The 21,870-nt window shown below is 41.2% G+C and overlaps 1 protein-coding gene across 3 annotated transcripts in view; it reads right to left on the minus strand.

Moving 5' to 3' along the window:
• Positions 1-21,870, minus strand: part of ITPR2 (inositol 1,4,5-trisphosphate receptor type 2) — a 242,810-nt gene that overhangs the window by 195,629 nt on the left and 25,311 nt on the right. For all 3 annotated transcript variants that reach the window (XM_053978468.1, XM_053978469.1, XM_053978470.1), the window contains exons 2-9: positions 18,523-18,593; positions 11,303-11,418; positions 10,122-10,208; positions 9,273-9,431; positions 5,309-5,407; positions 4,063-4,146; positions 3,071-3,217; positions 1,774-1,869 (exon numbers count right to left, since the gene is read on the minus strand). In XM_053978468.1, coding sequence (XP_053834443.1) covers positions 1,774-1,869; positions 3,071-3,217; positions 4,063-4,146; positions 5,309-5,407; positions 9,273-9,431; positions 10,122-10,208; positions 11,303-11,418; positions 18,523-18,593 — 859 coding nt within the window. The remainder of the gene's footprint in view (positions 1-1,773; positions 1,870-3,070; positions 3,218-4,062; positions 4,147-5,308; positions 5,408-9,272; positions 9,432-10,121; positions 10,209-11,302; positions 11,419-18,522; positions 18,594-21,870) is intronic.

Below are 21,870 nucleotides of genomic sequence, written 5' to 3' on the forward strand. Positions count from 1 at the left end.
AACAGAATGCTTAAAAGAGTTGTGAATTTTCTTCTTGTGTTTGTACTTTTTATTCCACTCTAGATACCTTTATCAAGGAGGCTTAAACAAAATCAGGTCATGGCAATGTGTGATGCTGTTGATAATCCATACCATGAGTAATCTCCCTGTGCTGCCAGAGCACAGATAAGTGCTCAGAGGCTTTGCCCAATTGATTTAAAGTTAGGTCACGCACATGAGGTGTCTGCCTGCCTGTTCATAAATCTTGGACGTGTCTGGCTGGCTGGCGTGTTGTGCCTGACATATGAACTGTGCAAAATACAGTTCACAGGGTTTTATTACAGCAGTACCTTTAATATCTCCACCACAGGTATTTTACACCTCACAGACAGAGTCACCAATGCAGGTCTCCAGTCCCAGCAGATCACCTCTGTTCGACCCAAAAGTTCTTCCAGCTCTCACTCCACTGTTGCTAATTATATTCTCCATATTACAAGTCTGCCTGATGGGGATTTCCTTTCCAGAGGTAGAAAGGACGTAAGCTCAGGTCTGACATTGAGTGTAGTGTGACATCTCTTCACCTGAAGATTTTTCACCTAAAATCCCCCAGACAGATCCCCTTGTGGAAGAAAGAAGCCCATCAGTATGCTCAATACTTTTCCTGACTCTCCATCAGCCCAGCTAGTAAAATCTTCCTACTGGGAGCATCCCACACTGTAAGCAGAAAGGAAAATACTCCTAATTCACAGGTGGGAGTACTGGTTGCCTCTTGAAAATTAGCTATTATTATCTATTATTAGCAGTCCACTGTTTATGTTTTGATAGCAACCTTGACATAATTAGAAATAAATGAAGGTTTGATAGCTCCTGTTTGTTCTTCCTCTGAATTCAGTGCAGGCTGTTACAGGACTGGAACACAAAAGCAGCACCCTGGGAATACAAAGGAATTGTCTGCATACGGAAGTTGCACTGCTGTAAATCTAACTCGAGCAAGTCCTTTTTCAGGGGTTCCCTAACATATAGTGATTTATAACTTTCTTCTTGCAGTAAATTTTTGCAGTCATACTTCAAAGCATGAGTTAAAATAAGCAACCCTAACTAAATAAGTGGGAAAAACCTACTTTTAACTCCATTGATAAAATTTGTACACAGTCCTGTGTTAATATGGATTAAATATGACTCAAAAAGTTCACAGCTTCTTGCAACCATTAAAATATCCAAGACTGTAACATTTCATACACTTGGTATTATCTGCTGTATTCCAGCTTGTCAAGAGCCATATTTTATTTTTAAGGAGTCTTGAAATATATTAAGCTGCTCTTTTGGGGAGTCATAACACTCTTTTGCCTTAATACGAAGTACCAGGTAGTAACCAGACAAGTTGCAAGATCTTTCTCCTCTGGGACCTTCCATTCCATCAGAAGGGGCAGAGACTTTTTTTTTATTCAAATTTTAGTCAAAAGGCAAGAGTGCAATAGCAGAACACTGCAGCCTATATAATCACAATGAAGTCACATGACACCAATACAAAGTCACAATACCACTCCAAAAATCAAGGGCAAACAGGAGCAGAGAGATAAATGAACCCAAGGGTTTTCAGTATAAACATGGTGGATATTTAACAGTGCTGTTTGCCTTGCAGTCCCTGGGTGCAGCAATAACGTATGACCCAGCAGGGGCCCAGGGTGGGATCTTTGTGAATATCTACACTGCAGACCCACCTGCTACAGCAGTTCTGAACCAGCAGGACTTGGTTAGGCACCACACAAGCACTTGTTTAACTGGCATTCTTACCTCTGCAGCCAAGTAGTTTCCAGTTGCCAAATGCTTAAATCTAAACAAGCTATTCCACTGTCCTGCCCCTCCCCGGCAAGGGTCATGGTGAACAACCTGAAAGAAGAATTTAGATTTTAATCCTGCTCCTCAAGATCATACTTCAGGTCACTGACATTTCCTGCAGCTCACACCTAATAAAAATATGCAAACAACATCAGTACAGCCTGCCAAAGAGAGGAATTCTGTGCTTACACGAAGCTCACCATAGATAACAACTACTTACATTTACTTTTTGCCAAGTGCCAGGAAATACTCCTATGACTTTCTGTGCTTTCACTAATCTATTCCCTGCAAACATGATGAGCCAAATTTTGCTTTTAAGTGACATGGTGTGAATCTGCAGCTCACGAAAGTAAGGAGAGCTGTTCTACTACTAGGCACTACTTAAAAGCAAAATTCAAACCATCATACATTACTTTACCAATTATACCAGCTCTATTTTTGTCAATACTAAGGGCTTCTGAAAAATTTTCATTCAAGTGATATATTCTCATATCATCAGAAATACCACAGGTTATTTCTTTTATCCCTTGACTGAGCTGTAGGTCATTTGCTTTCTTGAAATCTAGCAGTGTGTGTCTCCTTCAAGGAGTAATCTCCAATAAGTCCAGACAATCCTCACCCAGACAAAAATCAACCATTTTTCTTAAGACTATTCTAAATGCACAAAATTTCTTCATCAGACAAGAACTTTTGGGTCTAGGAGTTACATTATTGTAACAGCAAGGATTTGAGACCTACCAATTTCCAATGTTTCTTAGTTGAACAAAAATGTTTGCTAGTGCCCTTCTCAAAACCATCCCCATTCACAAGACCATCTTTATTCAGGTTAACGTTAAACAAACATTGATGTGCTGTGTGATGTTTGGGAGATTTCCTCTCAGCCATGGATTTCCATTTTTTATACTGTACATGAAGTTAAATGTAAACACTTAAAACTCAGGAGAGGTGCGTGTCCTTTGATTGGCTTTGATAAAATCACACCATTTACATCAAGTCTGAATTTGAAATTTGACTCTTCCTCATTTTAGTGCAGGCAAATATAGTAAGAAAGCCTCCTCTCTCCCCACACACAGAGCAATAAGGCAGCTCGTCAGGGTTCATCCTACACAAACCATTTCATGAAATAATAATAGTTACAGGGAGGTGTGTGATGATATCAGGAACCTCTGAATGACTCATGTTGTGCTGAAGTTTTTTTACTGAGCCCTGGCCTTCAGGTCCTAAAATATTTATAAAAAGAAGAAAAAAATACCTCTATTTCCCACAGTGCTTTAGAACTCGTCGCAGACGTGGCTGACTGACGTAACGTAGTGCGGAGGAAAATGTGTTGTTTCTTCTCATATTCATCACATGTCAGGAACTTCTCTTGCTCTGCATGAAACAGCCTCACAACATCTCCCTAAAGAAATATGAAAAAGAAGCACTGTTAAGTGGTAGGCAAAGCCTCCAGACTAATTTTCTGTTTGTAACAGCTCCAGTGATGCCAGCAGAGCTGATAGGAAGAAAATACTTCTGAGCTTCCTATTGCTGGAACAGGTACCAAGTGAAGAGCATTCAATCTTAGCACCAAGTCTGGAAATCAGATGGGATAATTCAGTCCTGCAGGAGACCCATGGCCTTTTGGGAAAGCACCACAATGAACAGTGGGGAAAAAATTAACCTAAAGGTGATTTTTAATTCTAGTTAACTTTACTAAATTGATTTTTTCATTTCTGATCTCTCTATTTAAGGGAAGTAAAGAGATTTTTCTAACATTGTGTTATCTTATCACTTCTACTCTGCAATCAACACCAACGCCCAGTCTCTATTTTTTCTGCTGGAATAATTTTTGTTTCCTCCTGCCTCTCTCCAAGACTTGAAACACTATCCTTAAATGGGTCTACACAAATATATCAGTTTCCCTTTCAAATTCTTCCTCAAAAACTGCTGGTACCTTAACACCTATTGAAAAAATAGCCATTGACAATGATTTATTAAGGTACATGTGAGGAGAAATTAAGCTTATCTTTAAAATGAAAATGTAAGTTATCTCAGATTAATCTACAGGCATGGCATTGTGCAAAACCTCAGCATGTAAAGTTACATTGTCTTATTACAGTTATTGTTATCTATAAGCCTGTAATACCACTTTGAACATCTCCATAAAGTCCTTATTTCTTCTTTTATTCACCAGGTAATATTTCTCTACAGTCAAATACAGTAAGACTTTTTGAATTCAAAAAACAATTTAAAAATCATACTTACTCCTTTCAGTACATCATCTCGGTAACTACTGAATTTCATGAACAAAGTTATTTTCCAGCTTGTGTTACAGTTGACAGCATTTACCTTTAGAGGAAAAAAAAATCCAATTATAATATATGGGGATGGGGTTTTTTCTGAGACATTCCATTCTTCTGAAAGACTACACCACATCTAGGATGGCAGGGGACAGGGCTTAGCTACATATCTGTACAGTTCTTAAACCTGGTCCTGAAGCTCTCAGGTGTTAATGATCGTAATATTGGAGAAGACTGCGTGGGGAAATACTGCTGTTTGCTGACAGCCTACCAAGACCAGCCCCAAAGGAATGCTGAATGAGGATTTACTCTCACATCAGTCAGAGTTTGAGATACTCAAGGAAACCTCACAGAGTTTTCAGTGCCAGAACATCACTGCAGTGAGAATATTTAATCTTGGGTTTTTGAGCTGGAACCAGTTTTTAAGGCTGGCTTTGAGCCTATGGTGGGCTCACAGTGGGTTCTGGTTACCAGTAAAGAACAACATGTCACAGAATGGCCTGAGTTGGAAGGGATGTAAAAGTCATCCATTTCCAAGCCCCTGGCATGGGCTTGGGACACCTTCCACTATCCCAGCTTGCTCAGAGCCACATCCAGCTTCACCTTGGACACTGCCAGGGATCCAGGGGCAGCCACAGCTTCTCTGGGCAACCTCTGCTGTCAGGAGGATGGTGGAGGCACAACCAACAGCAAAGAAGGCTTCAAGTATCTGCAGCCCCTTATTATTCTACAGTACAATCTCTAACACTCTTTTACATGCATTAAACCTGTGTGCTCTCTGTTCCCTTTGGTGGTTGGTCAGTGCACCTGGGCATTCCATGGCTCATTACCTTCAGTATCATTCACCTGTCCTGCACAGCTGTACTCATTGGGGATGAGGCTCCGCCCCAGCCCCACTCCCAATTATCACAAACTCTGTGCCTACAACACTGAGCCAGGGCCTCAGCACCCTCACAGGGAGCAATTTCTTCCTAGTACCCAATCTAAACCTTCTCTCTATCAGCATGAAGCTATTCCCCCTTGTCTTGTCACTCCAGGCCCTTGTCAAGAGTCTCTCTCCATCTTTCCTGTGGGCTCCTTTTTGGCATTGGAAGGCCACAGTGAGGTCACTCCAAAGCCTTCTCTTCTCCAGGCTGAACAATCCCAATTCCCTCAGCCTTTCTATAACCATCTCAGATCAGCAGTTACCCCTCTTGCCCTCCTGAACTCACCTCTTTGCAGCCAGGGTTATCTAGAAGCTCAATGTTGCTGGCATGCAGAGGCTGTCCTGCATTGACTGGCATGAGAACAACTTTGTCTCCCACCACAACCTGGAAGACAGAAATAAAATGCAATTTAGACCTATGTAGCCAGCCAATAAAATGAAGTAATGTAGCACATTTAGAAAATTACTCAAATGCATGCTTTAGGAATGGCACTCAGTGAATTTATTTGCAGACAATTCACACAACAGGTCTGTTCCCTCATGATGTACAATCACTTGGGTTCAAGATTTCCAACTAATGAACCCTTGCATTCCCAATAAGCATGTCCCCTAGTTCAGCAGAAACTCCAGACCATGAAATAGATATGAATCCACAAACTCCAGGAGCAGCTCAGTTCATTCAAAAGTTACAGTAAGTTCTCTTTATCCCAGTGAAAGCTTAGAAAGTAATCGTGAGCCCCCAGCTCTGTGGACCATCTGCTGGTAAATGTCCTGACAGGCTCAGGAGTTCTGTGATTCAGTCTGCTTGACTGCAACCTAGAGAGGCACAGAAATCACTGGAAATTCAGAAAGAGGTGAGCACACTCCATCCCCTCTGCTGTTGCTCCCTAAATGGTGCTTGAGCTTAGCACAGGCAGCAGGTATAAAAACTGAGAGACCTTCTCTCTACAAGAGGAATTCCTGGCTGGCTCCCTGCAAGCAAATTCCCATGCTCTTGCAATTCTTTATGATATAGAAAAACTTCTTTAATCTAAAAACAGCGTGAGACATGCATATGGAGAATTCAATTCATGCCTGGAAGGGGGAAAAAATAAATAATAAAAAATATCAATCCACACAGATTGGTTGGCACTGGGTCCTGATTTGCTTATGTTGTTCACAGCACTTTTGAGCACAAACATGAAGACAAGTGGCTACATGTGATTTTTTTACTACATGAAATGCTGCACAAGCCATGCTTTCTTCTGGAAGACAAACAAAAACACTTTCTGCATTGATCAGCACATTTCTGATGAAAAAGCTGAGCCCAGTTCAGCCTTGTGCAACTTCAATGCAGGTGAATTTGGCCCCCTCGTTGCAGAGGTGAAAAGGAAGATTTGCCTGCTCTTTACCAACACAGCTAAAATAAACAGTAGCATAAGACAGTGTCACCATGCTCAGATCACACACAGAAATCCTACTTGATCCAAGTCACGGGAACAAGTTCACTAACAGAATCAAAATAATGACAAGATGCCTATAAGACATTTCTTATGCAATACATTCCTGCATGCCATGCTTCACACAGACATTACTTACAGCCTGTTTTAAGAAGTTATGACCAGACAATTCATTAACCAAAATACCACCAGGTTTGCATCCTGCAAAGTGGAATCAGGACTTCAAAATTGTTGTATGTACACCAGGACTATCACAACTAAATCATTAAGAGAACATAACATTAAGCATCTTATTTAAAAAGAAAAAAAAAAAACACTAAAATGGCAAATAACTGCAGTGCAATCCACACAGCACCAATCCTGTTATCAGGGTATATTTTGCTGTTCAGTCCATATGGAACCAGCTCTAGCCTTAATTAGTCCTATCTCCCATTGAAGAGCAGCTTAAAAAATTAAAAAGACTTAATAAAAGTCCGCAGAAAATATTGTAGTTATGCCAATTACTGTAAATGTTCAGTCATATTCTTTTAGCTACTTTCATTGAGTTGCAAAATTAACCAGTTTCTAGTGAAACTAAGCTAACCTTCTTTCAGAAAACTAAGTTCTAAAATATTTCACAAGGCTAAAAAACTGTGATTGCTTACCAGAAGAGTCACACTTTCTATGAGATTCCTTTTCATTCTGTATGACATCCTGTATCAGATTCCTTTTCTTTTAGGACATATGGCATTTAGCTCTACCTTGCCTGCATTACCTGGCACAGTAGCAGCCATCCAAGCAAAAATTCAATACTCACCCCTATTGCTTAAAAGACTTTCTAAAACATGTTTTCTAGGGAATTTCCTCATTATAGAACAGAAATATAGTTTAAAAAAAAAAAAAGGTGAAGTTTCTAAACAGAGTAGGGGCCTGATATACAAAGCTAACTCCGTGAATTGAAAGGTTTCTGTGTCTGGGAGTAACTGACAAGAAGTAGTGGGTACAAGGCTGGAGCCTCCCTCCTATCTGTGAGAGGAAAATGAAGACTTCCCCCATCACTTGCTACTCCTGTCCTCTGTGAAACAGCTGCCTGGTTTGTGTGTCTGTTGAAGAGGTAGAAATGTACAAAAGCACTTATAAGAGAGCTGCCAGAGCAGTAATGTTTATCGCTGGAAATTTGCAAAGAAAATTGTCAAATCCGCTTGGGCCTAATAGAAACAAGAAACAACCTCCCTTTGTAAATTCCCTCTGTAAATTACAATGGCAAGTTGCCAGCTCTGAAAGGCAACGTGGAAACAGAAAATGAGCAGCAGCCCATTCCAAAGGAACCTGAGTTAGGAATAAACCAGTTTGCCACACAGCCCTCACGGCTCAGAGCCTGTCAGATAAATCCCCACGGGAACAGACCAGGAAAGGGGTCTGTGCGATGGGATGGTACTACCATCCCTGCATCGATCTGCAATCTTTGTAGATCAGCAGGTCTTCTTCCCAACCCTCATGCGTGCACACCAGAGGAAAATAGAATCAGAATCTCTGCAGTACTGAGGATGACTTTGAAGGCCTGGGATGGCCTGCTGTAAGGGCTCACCATGGCTTTGCAGATGACAGGTGGGAATCCCAGGTCCTCCCTCTGGAGAGCACGACACACACACACACTTATTTTCTAGGCATGAGAAATTAAAAGATGCTGAACTGACGTTATTCCAAGAAATTAAGCCAAAACAATAAGTCACCTTTTTTTCTCTCCAAAAAAGGAAAATAAGTACCGAGCTAATGTTTAAGCCACGTTTGTTTTCCTCAGCTGAAAAGCCATGCAGAGGCCCCCCTGAGGGCTATATTTGCTCTGTTTCTCTGCAACAGGCTTTGGGAAGAAGGAGGATTTTCACATATCCTTTTGATCACTACGTGGAGCAGGGAAAGGCTCTTGACTCTAGGGATATTTGACCAGGAGAAGGGAATGCAATCCTTCTCCTCTCAACAACAGATTGCAAAAGGAGTTGCAAGCAACCACACTCACCATCCTGGAGAGCATCCCAAGGGCTGGGTAACCACAAAATTAATGAGAGAAAATACCTGAAAAAAGAGGCATTCCTTTCTACAATCCTAAGAAGGCTTTCACTGATTATACACAGGGGAAAGGAGCCGAATATTCTCAGGCAGGTCTACAATATAAAACCACACAAGTTCATCATCCTATGGCCTTCCCAGAGGCAGATCTAAATTACCCAAATCAGGCACTTAACCAAGCCACAGAATGAAGAAGGGAGTTGTGATCTCACAGCACAGCTCTCAGATCTGCAGCAAAGAGCTCTCCTGTGCATTCTTCCCCTCATCAATATGCAAGACTCCTGCTGAAACCTACCCAGAAAAGACTTTCCAGACTATTCAACCCAGCTCCAATCATAGATTGGATCATTTTCATGTCAAAAGTGAATACAGATTTAAAGAAAACTGATGTATTTCCTAGAGACATTCTCTACTGACCCCTTGAAAAAAAATGTTGCCAAAAAATTTAGAAAACCCAAAACCTTTTCAAAAAAAATAAGTCTCTAACATAAACTATGATTTCTTGTCAGCTTTGTATATCTGCACACAAAAGGTAGACTTAGCAAAGCTAAGAGAGGCTTGGCTGAATGTGGCAACACATAAGATTTCAGACCATATAATTTACTAACACTTTCCAGTTTCACAGGAAAGGTAAAAGTCCTAATCACTCTTCTAATTTCTTCTTTCCTGAACTGAATCCATTATGAAACAGTCCAGCAGTGAAGAAATTGTCTCCTGGAATTCTTCTCCCTTCTCCTTCTTAACACATTCAGTATTTCCACTTACATTGTCACCTTCACTCCTCAGTTTCCAGAAGGGCTGGATATAAAACCAGGAGCCCTCATTCCCTGCAGCATCCAGGGACACCCGCATAGCATTCTTCTCTAGCAGAGCTGGCAATCTCTTGTTGACTGTGAGGTATTTGTTGCTTTTTATGTGCAGTAGCTGGGAAAAAAAAGAATTTTTTTTTTTTTAAAATAGTACAGCTTTTAGTTGCTTTTTCTCTCTCCAGTCAAAAGAGGCGGCACAGGCTTTCACACTGCAGAGATTTTCTATAATAAATATAAATACAAAATATAACTAGAAGGCAGTCATGAAAGTATGCTACAGTTTAGGAAAACAGATGCTCTATCTCAGATTGAGAGGAAATGTGTCAGGGATCAATTTTACATCAGGGCAAGTGTCCATTGCAGTGTTCCCATCAGGAATTACATCCATTACAGAAAAGTTGTACTGCACTTAAGAACTTATCTCCTGTCTCATTTATATGTCATGAGATACAGATTACTTCAATGATATAAAAGGAGCTGCACAGCACCTCTATAGCATGATTCTGAAATAACTCTTGAAAATAAAATACACATCTACATTCAGATTCTAAATTGCAGCACCAAGAAATACACATAGAATTTTTATTATGACATACTATTTAAACAGGAATATGCAGCACTTCTGGTAGGCTTTGAAACAGGCAGAAAAAGTTTACAATATTGTAAACTTCACCAAGTTCTGTTTACCTGACCCTTGACAATCCAGATTACAGCAGGGAAATAGTTAATTTTCACTGTAACCTCGAAATGAAACAACTGTTTCCTTTCCAACACTGAGAAGGCAGATGGATTTCAATAGGTGTACCTGGATAACGTTGCTGTATTTCACAATTTCGCCCAACAGCTTTCTGTTCTCACTTTCATTCTGCTTTTGTTCCAGTTCTGCTGCATGCTGCAAGAGAATGATTATTTCTTTAGACTCTACAAAAGAAGTACCTGAAACACACAGTGCAGAATGGAAATGGCATTATATTTAAATCCTGCAACCTACAAGCATTACTGCACTGGAAATATTAGCACCCAAATCCTGACGCTGATTCTGATGGTTTTTTACCCAAAATAGGGACTCTGTCACAAACTATGGGTCACACCTTAAATGCATGTTATTTTAAAATTTTTCAAGCCCAAAAAGTAATTTCATGTGCTTTATTTGATCCTGTAGAGGATAAAAAAAGGCTTATGATTAGCTTCTCACTGTCACCTTTTACTTGTTGGGGTTTAATTGTACATAAACACATGGACTTCACAACAAAACAAAAACAGTAGCTCACAATTGGCAACATTAAAATTAAACACAATAGACTGGGTCAAACACAGCCACAGAGCAAACTCTCCCTCCCAGCACTAATTGTTGTGTAACTCTGGCCACACACCATGTGCCTTCCTTGCTTTTTTTAAATGGAAGCACTGGTGACCTCTCCACTGCCCACAAAACTGTCATCCAGGTTTGACAGGACCTTGTTTTCAATTCATTTCATGCATTCAGTTACATCAGGCCAGCTGTTTTTCAGATACAGATGAGTTGCTCCATCTACACTGTATTTGAGACAAAATACAATCTCCAAAAAGATTCACAAAAGCATCACTTAGACTGAAGGCAAGGACAAACACAGTTTTGAGGAATTCCCTGGCTAAAACATTGAGGACATCTCTTTGTCCACTCCTCTGCCTAATTCCTGGTAAGGATTTCCAGTATTATTTAAACCAGGGCTCCACCCTGATTTTAACAACTCAATTTTTACTTTATAAAATTTCTGAAAGCACTACCTTGCTTACAGCAAAGGCAAAACCCCCAGCCCAAAGTGAGATAAACACCAGGCGAAGGGCTATAAATGCCAGTCAGGAGGTAGGAGAACATAGAGTTGCTATGGTGGCATAATAATACCTATCACAGTGGTTCCCAAGGCACTTATTATTCTTTCTGGTGCTATTGTAATTCTACAGCCTGCAGATTGAGATAAGATTACAAATACAGATGTCTCTTACTTGAAGTTTCTTCAGCAGTGCTGCTTCAGTATGGTTTCCTTGTTTGGCTTGCTTGGCTTTCCAGTATTGCTTCTGGGCTGAATATCTGTTCATAGGACACACCTTGAAAAGGCAGTCTGGGGAAAGATTTAAAGAAATACTCTTAAGTCATGTTGAAAGACATTTCCTTCATTTGTAAGTATGCTTTAGTAAGTTTTTTTCCTGTCCAGAAATGTCCAGATACCAGTGCTTAAACACAGCCACCAAGTCATCTTGGTGGCAATGATACCAGAAACAGGGTGGCACAACATTAGAGTTGAACCTAAAGCCTTTAAAGCCTCACAGGTTCCCACTTTGTGCAATCCCTGTAAGAGCCCCAGGCTACGATCCTGCCATATCTACCTCCTGCTTTATTAGCACCCCAGCATCAAAGAGGCACTGTTTGAAGGCACTTGGAAACCTTGGCAGAGTGGTCCTGCTGTCTGTATGCCACACACCTGGCTTGCCCAGCTCCTCCTGGCACTGCTGAATCCAAGGGTGGCAGGGGTATTCAGCAGCCAGCCACCAAGCAGGTTCACACAGAGTTTGGGGTCTCTGTGCCTTCACCAAGTTGTTTTTACTGTTAGGGTTTCTTAATCAAAGTGACACAAGCTGAACATGACCGCTGTCCAAGAGACCAGGAAAAAAGCAGGTGAGGAGAGAGAAGCCACCTGAGCAGGACGGCTGTGCAAATGAGAGAAAAGGATGAGGAGAAGGAGGAAACTGCAGTCAATGCTGAGATGCTGAATAAGAAATGAGCAGCAAAGGAAAGAGAATGTCAATACACCAACCCTCATGCCATCCCCACCACCTCCCCATGTGGAGTGGGGGGCTGCAGATCAAGAAAGGGGAGAGATGTCTGGAATGAAGTCAAGGGGTTCTTCCCTAAATGCTTGTTCAATTGTTCATCTTTATTTCCCAAAACGCAATTAGTTGAAAGCTACTGTTAAATGGCAAGAAACTGAATTTTGTTAAACTCCCTGACTCAAGAGTTTTGGGTTTTTGTTTTTTTTTTTTTTTTTTGGGGGGGGGGGGGGGTGGGTGTCCAGTGGAAGTCCTATAAACTGGACAAAGAGGCTCATGATTCACCCAAAGCCAATTACTTTTAGAATGATAAACAACATCTAGTCCTGCACAGTCACAATCATCAACTGCTCTAAAAGGAGCAAGACTTGACAGACATTTCACATAGCAAACACTGGTAATTGTCCTCTCACATACCACATCTATTAAGAGGCAAGAAGAGGGAAGAGTTCTGCTGTGGGAGTTGTGAGGACACTCAGGACTGGGTGTCGTAGGGCGAAACTCTTCTCCAACATGGGCTGCAGTCTGTGGATGTCAAAGGAAGGTCTGCCCCCAGCTATGAGCCCTCCATATTTCCCTGGCAGTGATGGATTGACCCCACCCCTATTCAAGCAGCAAAGTTTGTCCATACAAAATTGCCCCCCATGGCAGAACCTTCCTTGGCACTGACCCAAAGTGCTCATGGATTTACCCCCCTCGCAGCCCGGAGTTCCTGTTCCAAGGAAATAGTCCTACAAATACTTATCAAAGCAAGCCCAGACACTCTGCAAAGGTGTTTGCTCTCATTTCACATTTATAATGGGACTTATATCACACAACCTAGAGTACATAACTCCCAGGTAATTTTTACAATATTCTGGAAGCCAAGGAGGTGAAAAAAACCCCAAAGTGTTGTGTGCCATTAAACTGTACTGTATATTATAGGATATTTTACGTGAAGTATCAGGATTTCAGCTCATAAGACAAAAGTCTGCTATTATTTTCTGTCATAATCTATAATTAACATGCCTTCTCAAAAGGCTTCATGAAACATTTATTTCTCTGAAGTAACAATACCTTCTTTTTATAGGACCAGTCTTCATTTCTCAGTTACTCTCCACACATCCTGCTTCTTTCAGTAAACACAGTGCTTCCCATCCTCCTGCAGAGGCAAAGAGCACGGTGCTACCACCCTGTAGAGGACCTTTTTCAAATCAGTATTACTTCAATTGTATTTCCCTCAATTTACTGACAAACAAACAAACAAACAAACATTATTTGATCCCAGACAAGCTTTTTCCCCTATTTTATTTTACTTTTTAGGATTCAATGCATTGAAACCAGGTCATCTCATCATTTTTCTCTGGGGTTTTTTTCCATTTTTTTCGAGTAACAAAACTGTGTAAATTCAAGCTTCATGATCCTAAACATTGTAATAGGGTGGAACAGTGCATGCCCTAGAGATGCTACAGCTCAAATAAACAGGAAAAAGAGAAACTGAGGCATAAAATTATAAAGCAACTTTCCACCACACAGCAGATGAAAAAGCCATTCCCTCTTGGAGGTCAGTCTAGCAACCCACTCATGAGACAGAATGTCTCTTCTGACTTCTCCAGACATTCCCAGATAGTCTTAGTTCCCAATCCATTACTTTATGGAGTTTTACATAAATGTTTCTCTTACTGAGGACTAATTAGGGAGGGAATATCAAAGGTAGGCAAATAGCACCTTCACTCAGGAAGTCTGAAAAGCAAAATAACTCCTATTATGCTCTTTAAATGTTTCTTGATATTGGATAAAGATGGTTTAGAACAATATTTGCGAGACGCTTTCTCTCCCAGCCCTCTCTTGTTTGTGGGGGTTTTTTTGGGGGTTTTTTTTAAGTGTTAGAAATTCAACTCTTGCCCATCATGGAAGATTTCTTTGGCTTGCAGAACTGTAGAAGTTATCACATGGCTTTACTAAAACCAGAGAAATGAGGAAGTGGAAGTGACAGGGCTATAAAAATCACAGTGTGTACAAATCTACTTGTTTTGGGGGGGGGAAAAAGGACAAAAAGGTAAAAAAGAACTAATGTGTAAATGATAAGGGAAAAATGTGGAGGAGCAAGGAGTGGGACAATGAAGTGTCCTAGACAGGACAACAAAAAAGAGAAGGAAATTAAAGCAATTATGGAACTGGGAAAAACAAGAAGAAAATAAAAGAATAAACCAAAATTATGTAGAGGGTAAATAAAAAGAAAAATGGCAGCTGGAAGAGGAAAAGGTGGGAGGAAGAAAGGACAGAGTGCAGAGAACGGTAATGGAAGGGAGTGAAGAAAAAAGAACAATGTCAGGAAAATCTTAGATCAGACTAAAACCTGGAAAGCAAAGGAGGGTATTTGGGAACCCAAGCATCACTTCCACTGCAGAAGCCTCAAGAAATCAAAGGAATACAAGTTACAAGTAAGAAAGTTTAGACCATTTTAAAAACATAGGTCATTTTGCATTTAATAAATATTTTAAAAGGAGACTCATGCTCCTTTTCCAAAGTTGTTAAATCTGATCAACAAGCAGGTCTTACCTGTGCTATTTTACACCTTGGAAGCTGGAAGTGTTTCCTACTGGAAACATCAAGCTGGAATATGTTTAGGGTCCCAGACTAAGGAAACCTGCAGTTGTGTGGCTCATGATGTGGCTTTTCTTCAGAGGCACACAACTCCTGGCACACAATGTTCTTCCCACTCTCTGTGAACCCAGCCCTGCAGCACAGTAAGCACTTCCATCACCACACTCAGTGCCTTGGATCTCACCAGCTTCAGCCTTCAATGTAATACAGTAAATGTTCCGTGGGGTTTTTTCACCAGGCTTCAGGAAACACATGTGGGACCAAATTCCACCCTCCTTTGCACTGCTGCAAATCTGGATGTGTACCCTGGTGAACACAGAGCCACTCCAGGTTCATCCCAGTGTGACTGGGGGAGGAATGGTGAGCACAGCTTCTTCATAAGGACACAAAAATGAGAAGCAACCACATCTTTCCTTAGCTTAACAACACTCCATGCTGCAGGAAACAACCAGAATAGCAGCCACCCACTCAAAAAAAAAAAAAAAAAAGTAAACACACAAAAATGAAACTGCTATTTTGAGACCCTCTTTAGATAGGCTTTCAGTTCAGGCCAACATCTCAGTACCTTGATTTGATCTCTGAGTGAACCCTGTAGGGGATATACAAGTCAAAACCACAGTCTTTCTTTTTTGCCCCTCCCACTGGGGAAAGGGTTGATAAAATATTACCAAAAAAGAGCAAACACAATCCTCTCTGATATTAATTTTCAGAGTCAGTCCTTGAAATCTAAACATCTTGTTAGAAACATGTTTTTCTCATACTTCTTTGACTCCCAGGTCATGCTCTAACCTCAAGTCAACACTAGTTCAGCTATCAGTGATAAAAACATTGTAAACCATACAGACAGCAGTTCCTATTAGTGAAGAGGCCCTACTCATCCTGCTCTCAGATGTTATTTTCAGTTGCTTATGTCTAATCATACAATTAATCATTCATGCCTAAATCTTCCTTTCATGTTAAGAATCTACTTAAAGCAGTTTTTGTTTGGTTTGTTAACTTTGCTGCTTTAATTGAAAGCTATTTCCCAGAAGATTCTTGTGGAGAAAAACATGGATTTTGCTTAGATTCTTGATTATAAGAACAATATTTAGAAACTCTTTTGCCTCAGGGCTCTGAGCAGTTTAGCAAAGTATGGCAGAGATGTGCTTTTGGTTACTCTCTGTGGTTCAAGCCACTAATTCTCAATTAGACAGCAAGTTTCTGCTGGACTTTCAGCAAAGCTCCTGCTGTTCTCACACTTAGAATTTGACTTAAAGGATGAAGGAGAAAACATCCAAATCGTTCCTGCAGCCATCCTCCTGCTTATGGATACTTGAAGCTGATATGATATTCAATGCCCCTAACACTATAGCCATGCTTTTATAGATAGGTGGATTGCATAAATTAATGTGACAATTACTGTGACAATTACTTTTTCACTAATTTAGTTTCTCCTTCCTACAGGAGTTAGAGACCTTATAGCACCTCTCACTATCTTCAGGGGGCTTACAAGAAAGCTGGATGGAGAAGAACTTTTTAAAAGGGCATGGAGTGACAGGACAAGGGGGAATGGCTTCAAACTGAAAAAGGGTAGATTCAGATTGGATATGAGGAAGAAATTGTGTCCTGTGAGGGTGTTGAGACCCTGGCACAGGTTGCCCAGAGAAGCTATGGCTGCCCCATCCCTGGAAGTGCCCAAGGCCAGGCTGGATAGGGCTCTGAACAACTTGGGACAGTGCAAGGTGTTCCTGCTCATGGCAGGAGGTTGGAATGAGATGGGCTTTAAGGTCCCTTCCAATCCAAATCATTCTGTGTTGCAGCTCATCCAAATTTGCATGCTACCACCATGGCAGTAGTCCCAAAAATTAAACTATGGAGCACTGTAAAGAAGAGAGCTAATGAGCAACTGGAAGAAAGACTGCAAGAGGAGCTAAGCAGCAGCAGGGAGGAAGAGAGTAGCTACTAAAAAGTTTTGGGGCAGAGAGGGAGAAGAGGCAATCCTCAAAAAGAGGAGGATCTGAGTTAGAGGGAAGGAAAGGTTTGATGCTGTGGAGAAGGAGGAGCAGAGGCAACTGGAGATAAAGGGATGTGTTATGCAAGCAACAGACAGAGGTTACAACAAGGGACAGAGCCAAAACTGTCCACAACTAATGGAAACCCCTCCCCTACAGAAGCTAGGATGTAACTCAGGAGTACAGCCCTTGGTTTCCCCAGCAGCAGAAAACAGCTGTACATTTGTCAGTGTCCCATCCCCCTCTGACATCTGCTCCACATGTGCTGGCCACCACTGATGGCAAATCATTGGTGCTGGGAGAATCAGCTTCCACCCTGCATCAAAGTGCCCAAATCATCAACACAGAAACCTATCAACTTTTTCTTTCTTTGCCTTTTCAAGTTAGAAATGAACAACACAATTGCAAGAAAAGATCTCTAATGTACTGAAGGTATAAAATCAAGCCCTCAAACACTAGACAGTGAAAAAATTATGGTTGTCTTTTTAAGCTCCAAGATCCTTAGTTGTAGGCATTTGGGTGTATTCAATTTTCCTATCACAAATCTTTCCCAGTGACCTTGGTCTCATCTAGAAACCTGGATATGCTCAACTTTAGAAACACATCGGGGTAGTCCAGCAACAGAAATATCATTCGAAGAATCCCCACCTGATATTTTCCACAGCCTGGAAACTGTGAGTCACTTGCAAGCATTGAGAGGGCAAAATCACAGTTAAGTAGCCTAAAAGCCACACTGGATGCTACCCCCAGCTCTGCTTTAAAGTTTTTCAGTCACACAAGCAACTGAAATTTATTACTGTTAGTTTCTAAGTATGCATCGTCACTTTCTTAGTTTCCAGTTATCTGCCAGTGTGCTGAATGCTCACAGCTGGAACTGGAACCAACTGCTGATGTTTCCTGAATATATAATGGAAAAAAGTCTTGAACTCTCTGGGAAAGCAGAACTTCACTCTGCTGATCTTTTAAATGCTTTATTTTTCACAGTAGTAGCATATACATAAACACTGCAAATAAAATACTACAGTTAAGCATGTCAGTGAAACCCCTGACAATCACAGAATGCTTTGGGTTGGAAGGGACCTTAAAGATCATTGAAAATAGATACAAGCAGCCATGAAACATTTCCCTTGCTCTAAATCAGGCAAGTCATACTCTTTTCATCTCAGAACCGGTGTAAATCCAAGCCCTTTTAAGCTGAAAGAGGCCTGGATCAGGCTAGTAAGGCTCTGCTCTGGCACAGTTACGAGTACGTTTTTAACAGTCAACAAGTAAAAACTGCAAGTGGTCAGTGCACTGCTGTTTTTTATTACAATAAGCAAAACAGCAGAATTATACAAATCTACAAGGTCAAGTTGAAAAAAAAAATCAGATACAGTCTTAAGCAAAAGCAAAACAAAAAGCTGACAAAATATTTGGGGGTACACCTTAAAATGGTATCTTATCTTGGAAAAAAAAATAAACAATCCATCAGCTCAAGTAGCTTTGGACCTCACAAGTTTCTTTCCCATTTACAGTGAGAGCAGGGCTGGAGCAAAGAGCTTGTCACAGAGCATGGGATCTGTGTTCAATGTACAGAACAGAGCAAGCAACTCTTGGACTACAGGAAAATTCAGCCCCTTCCCCCGTATTTTCCACCTGCCTCTTGTGCCTTTGCAAATTTTGTAATTCATTCTCAAAGTCTGCCATTCATGTTCCAGTTTGAAACTTCATCCCTGTGGCCACAAACCCTCTAGGAAGCCACATGACAAAAGTGCCCAAGGAGTTAGAACCGCATCAGTTGGACATTAAAGAGAAACAATCCCCCCAGATGATTTTACTGACCTCGGAACTTCTTTGGAGGATTAGCAAGGTCACCAGCCTCTGGCTGGACCACACACCGGTCATCCACTAACCTGAAAAACAAAAGTTATCACACTCACCAAAATATGCCATCAGTGTTTATAAATGCACAGACATGCCTGCCGCACCACAGATCCAAAGCTTCCACATTTCTCCAGTGCACTACAAAAAATACCTTAGAAACTCTGTTACTCAGTTACTAAGCATAACCAAGAAAGTCTACATTTTCCTTCCAGAGAGGGATTTCTTCTACAGCACTAAATTATGGTCTGTGTTTCAGATCCCACTTCATTTAAATCCAGTTAAAATCCCTTTTGTCACGCCAAATACATTGACATTCCATGTAAAATTTATGTTTTCCTTCATCTGAGCCATTAGCCCTCAATCAGAAACAGTTTCTCTGCAGCTGTCAGATTTTCTTCTTCACCATTTCTCATCTTTTTCCTCTGAGGAAGCATGTGGAATTAAGGTTCAGCCCTGATCAAAACTCCCAAGACCACATTTTACTGTGCTAAAATGAATAAGCATTTCTTTAGTCCACAGCAGAAAATCTAGATGACAAATCTAATATATTTCTTGTAATATTTTAGAAGTTAAATAAACAATAAAATTTAAAATATGAGTTGTTAAACTTATCTCAGAACTTCCTAGACATAAATTCAGCTTCCTTTCAGGAAGCATCCTGTAAATAATTTGCCCATTTCAAACAATTATTCAGGGAAATCATGTTTAAGGACACACTACTGCCCTGCCACTTCACAGCAACATTCTTAGCAGCATTTTTGTTGGAAATTGCCAGAAAAAGCACAAATTGGCTTCAGCCAAGTTACACAATAGATGCATTCAGCTTTCACTCAAGTTGGTGAAGGCTTTGCCTCCAGCCACAAGCGCAGCAAGGCCAATCCCCCAGCACGACCATGTGTTTTCTACTTGTAGCAAGATGACAAAGTCTCCACTGTGGCTGCAGCTCCCAGGAGCAAAAGTGACAAAGAATTTTGGAAGTCAGGAGTTCCAATCTCGTAACAGACTTAGATGCAAACATGAGGCATCAGTGAGGAAGGAGATTGAAGAAACAGCTTCAGGAGCAAGCAGGGGGCCTTAGGGAGTTGTGTTCTCCACAGTCTAGGTTAGGCCAGGCTTAACAAGAAGACTGATGTTCAGAAACATCCTGCATTCTGTCCATGTTCCAATAGGCCAAAGCTTCCTATAAACAGCACCTAAAACCTGGAGTCACAGACAGCTGACTGGAAAGGACTACCTTAACAGAAGCTTTGCCAAAGGATTTTAATGCCAAGGGGTACTTCTCACTCACAACAAAATCCCTCAAAGGTTTTTAAGGAGGAACCCATAAGGTTTGACCTTATGGGTGGAAGTATATTGAAAAGCCAACCATAACTCACAAGGAACCTCCTGTGTTCCTTGGTGACAACCACAACTGTGGGTGAAATGCAAAACTTTCACCATGGCATGTCACTGCAGCAAAAACCAGAAAGAGAACAACATGGTGGTGCTGAGCAAAACAAATGAGATCCTGCACACTCTCTGAGCCAGCCAGCTGTACTGCTCAAACACAGTGGCCTGGCAGAGAACAGACATTCAACAATTAATACCGATCACTTGCTGTTGAGCACTCTCTAAAGGCATAAACATAAGGACCATAAGTGAGTTCAGCAGCATTCAGGTACTAAAGACATCAGAGAAGACAAAGGAAAAAGGAGTTAGTGCCGCTTCCATCCTATGGACACAAAATCAGAGCACAGAAAGGTCAATTGACATGAAGCAGGGCAGTGGCATGACAGAAAAGAAACATCATCTCCTGAGCCCTTGCTCAGCACCACAGCTTCTCACACCTTTGTTTCTTATAACACAAGGACAAAAATCCAAGGAAAGTATTGCTTTATTTAGCAGTTATTAAATTAACAATTTAATCCCCAGCATTTCCACATAATGCCATTCATCCTGTATTCCAGCTGCATGACCTTCAGGGAGTCTAACAGCTCCTTGTTTACTCTAGAGGTGCTTGTTACAATACTGAAGGGAGAGCAGAGCTACACATTGCACATGATGTAAGACTTCAGCCTGCTCTATGGAGGGGAACAGAAGAGGCTTTTCAAAGACAGACCACTTCCTCTGACACACAATTCAAAATATTCAAATCCCATTTTATAGTGAGCCAAAAGCAGCTGCTGGTTTGTTACTGACACCTGTGAGGTGGCTGCATTAAACAAGCAGCAATTCAAGACCTCTATAACCTGCTAATAAATCCATTTGAAATGTGTGAAACCAAACAACAGGCTTGGGTTTAAAAGGTCCTGGGCACCTGCAGTGACTGTCAGACCACACCACAGCAGGTTTTAAGATCACTTGCTTGTATGTTTAAAAAGGAGGCCAAAGTGCACCAGACCAGGATTTTCGGATAAAAGCACAATTTATTGTATTATATTTATCGTATTATACCATAAAATGTGCAAGCTATGTAAACACTGATCCAAATTACAGTGCCAATATTCAAGCCACTTAACCACAGTACTATCAGAGAAGCTTTAACTTCAAGGGGTTTAATTCCTCAGCTGGACCACAGACAATACTGCTTTGTGCTCTCTGCTGTCATTCAGCACCTGGTACATAGAACACAATTGCATTTCAATTTTCCAAACATTGGCAGCACATAAATAACAAAGGAGATCCCTGCACATGTATGAAATGATCTCTAGCTGAGCTAGTTCTCCCCTGAACACAATAAATACCTGGGGTTTGCACAATCCCTTCAAGTAACTGATGTAATTAAGCTGTACCATTCATTGGTGGTGCCCAAGATAAATCATCAGGAAGTCAAAACAGTAATTACACCCCTGGACTTTACGCATGGCCCTTTGTATTCAGTAATTGCAGAATTAGGGGCTGAAAGCAACAACAGTCATGGGATTGCTTGTCACAGATGCCCAGTCATTCTCCCACCTAAGCCAGTGGAAGTTTTTCCTCTCACTGCAGGGCAAGCAAGGGCAGTTCCTTATCATAGTGCCACAAGCAGCCAACTTTACAGACCAGCAGGTGTTTAAGCTATTCAGGCCTCACAGTGTACAGAAGTGTACACAGCTAGAGTGTACAAAGGCTCATCAAACAAGAATTGGAGCTACCTAAAGCAATGCCTAGGAGACAAGGTGCGCTTCTCCACAGAGGCGGGGGAGTCAAGGCAGTTTCAACTCCCCACTATCATCACAGAATCATCCAGGATGGGTCAGGGTGGAAGGAGCCACAGTGGGGCACCTGGGCCCTCCCACAGCAGAGGATTTTGCCCAGGCAGCTCTGGAATATCTCCAGTGAGGACAC

This window comes from Vidua macroura, chromosome 5 (genome assembly GCF_024509145.1).
Source record: "Vidua macroura isolate BioBank_ID:100142 chromosome 5, ASM2450914v1, whole genome shotgun sequence".
In the NCBI taxonomy this organism is placed as follows: Eukaryota; Metazoa; Chordata; class Aves; order Passeriformes; family Viduidae; genus Vidua; species Vidua macroura.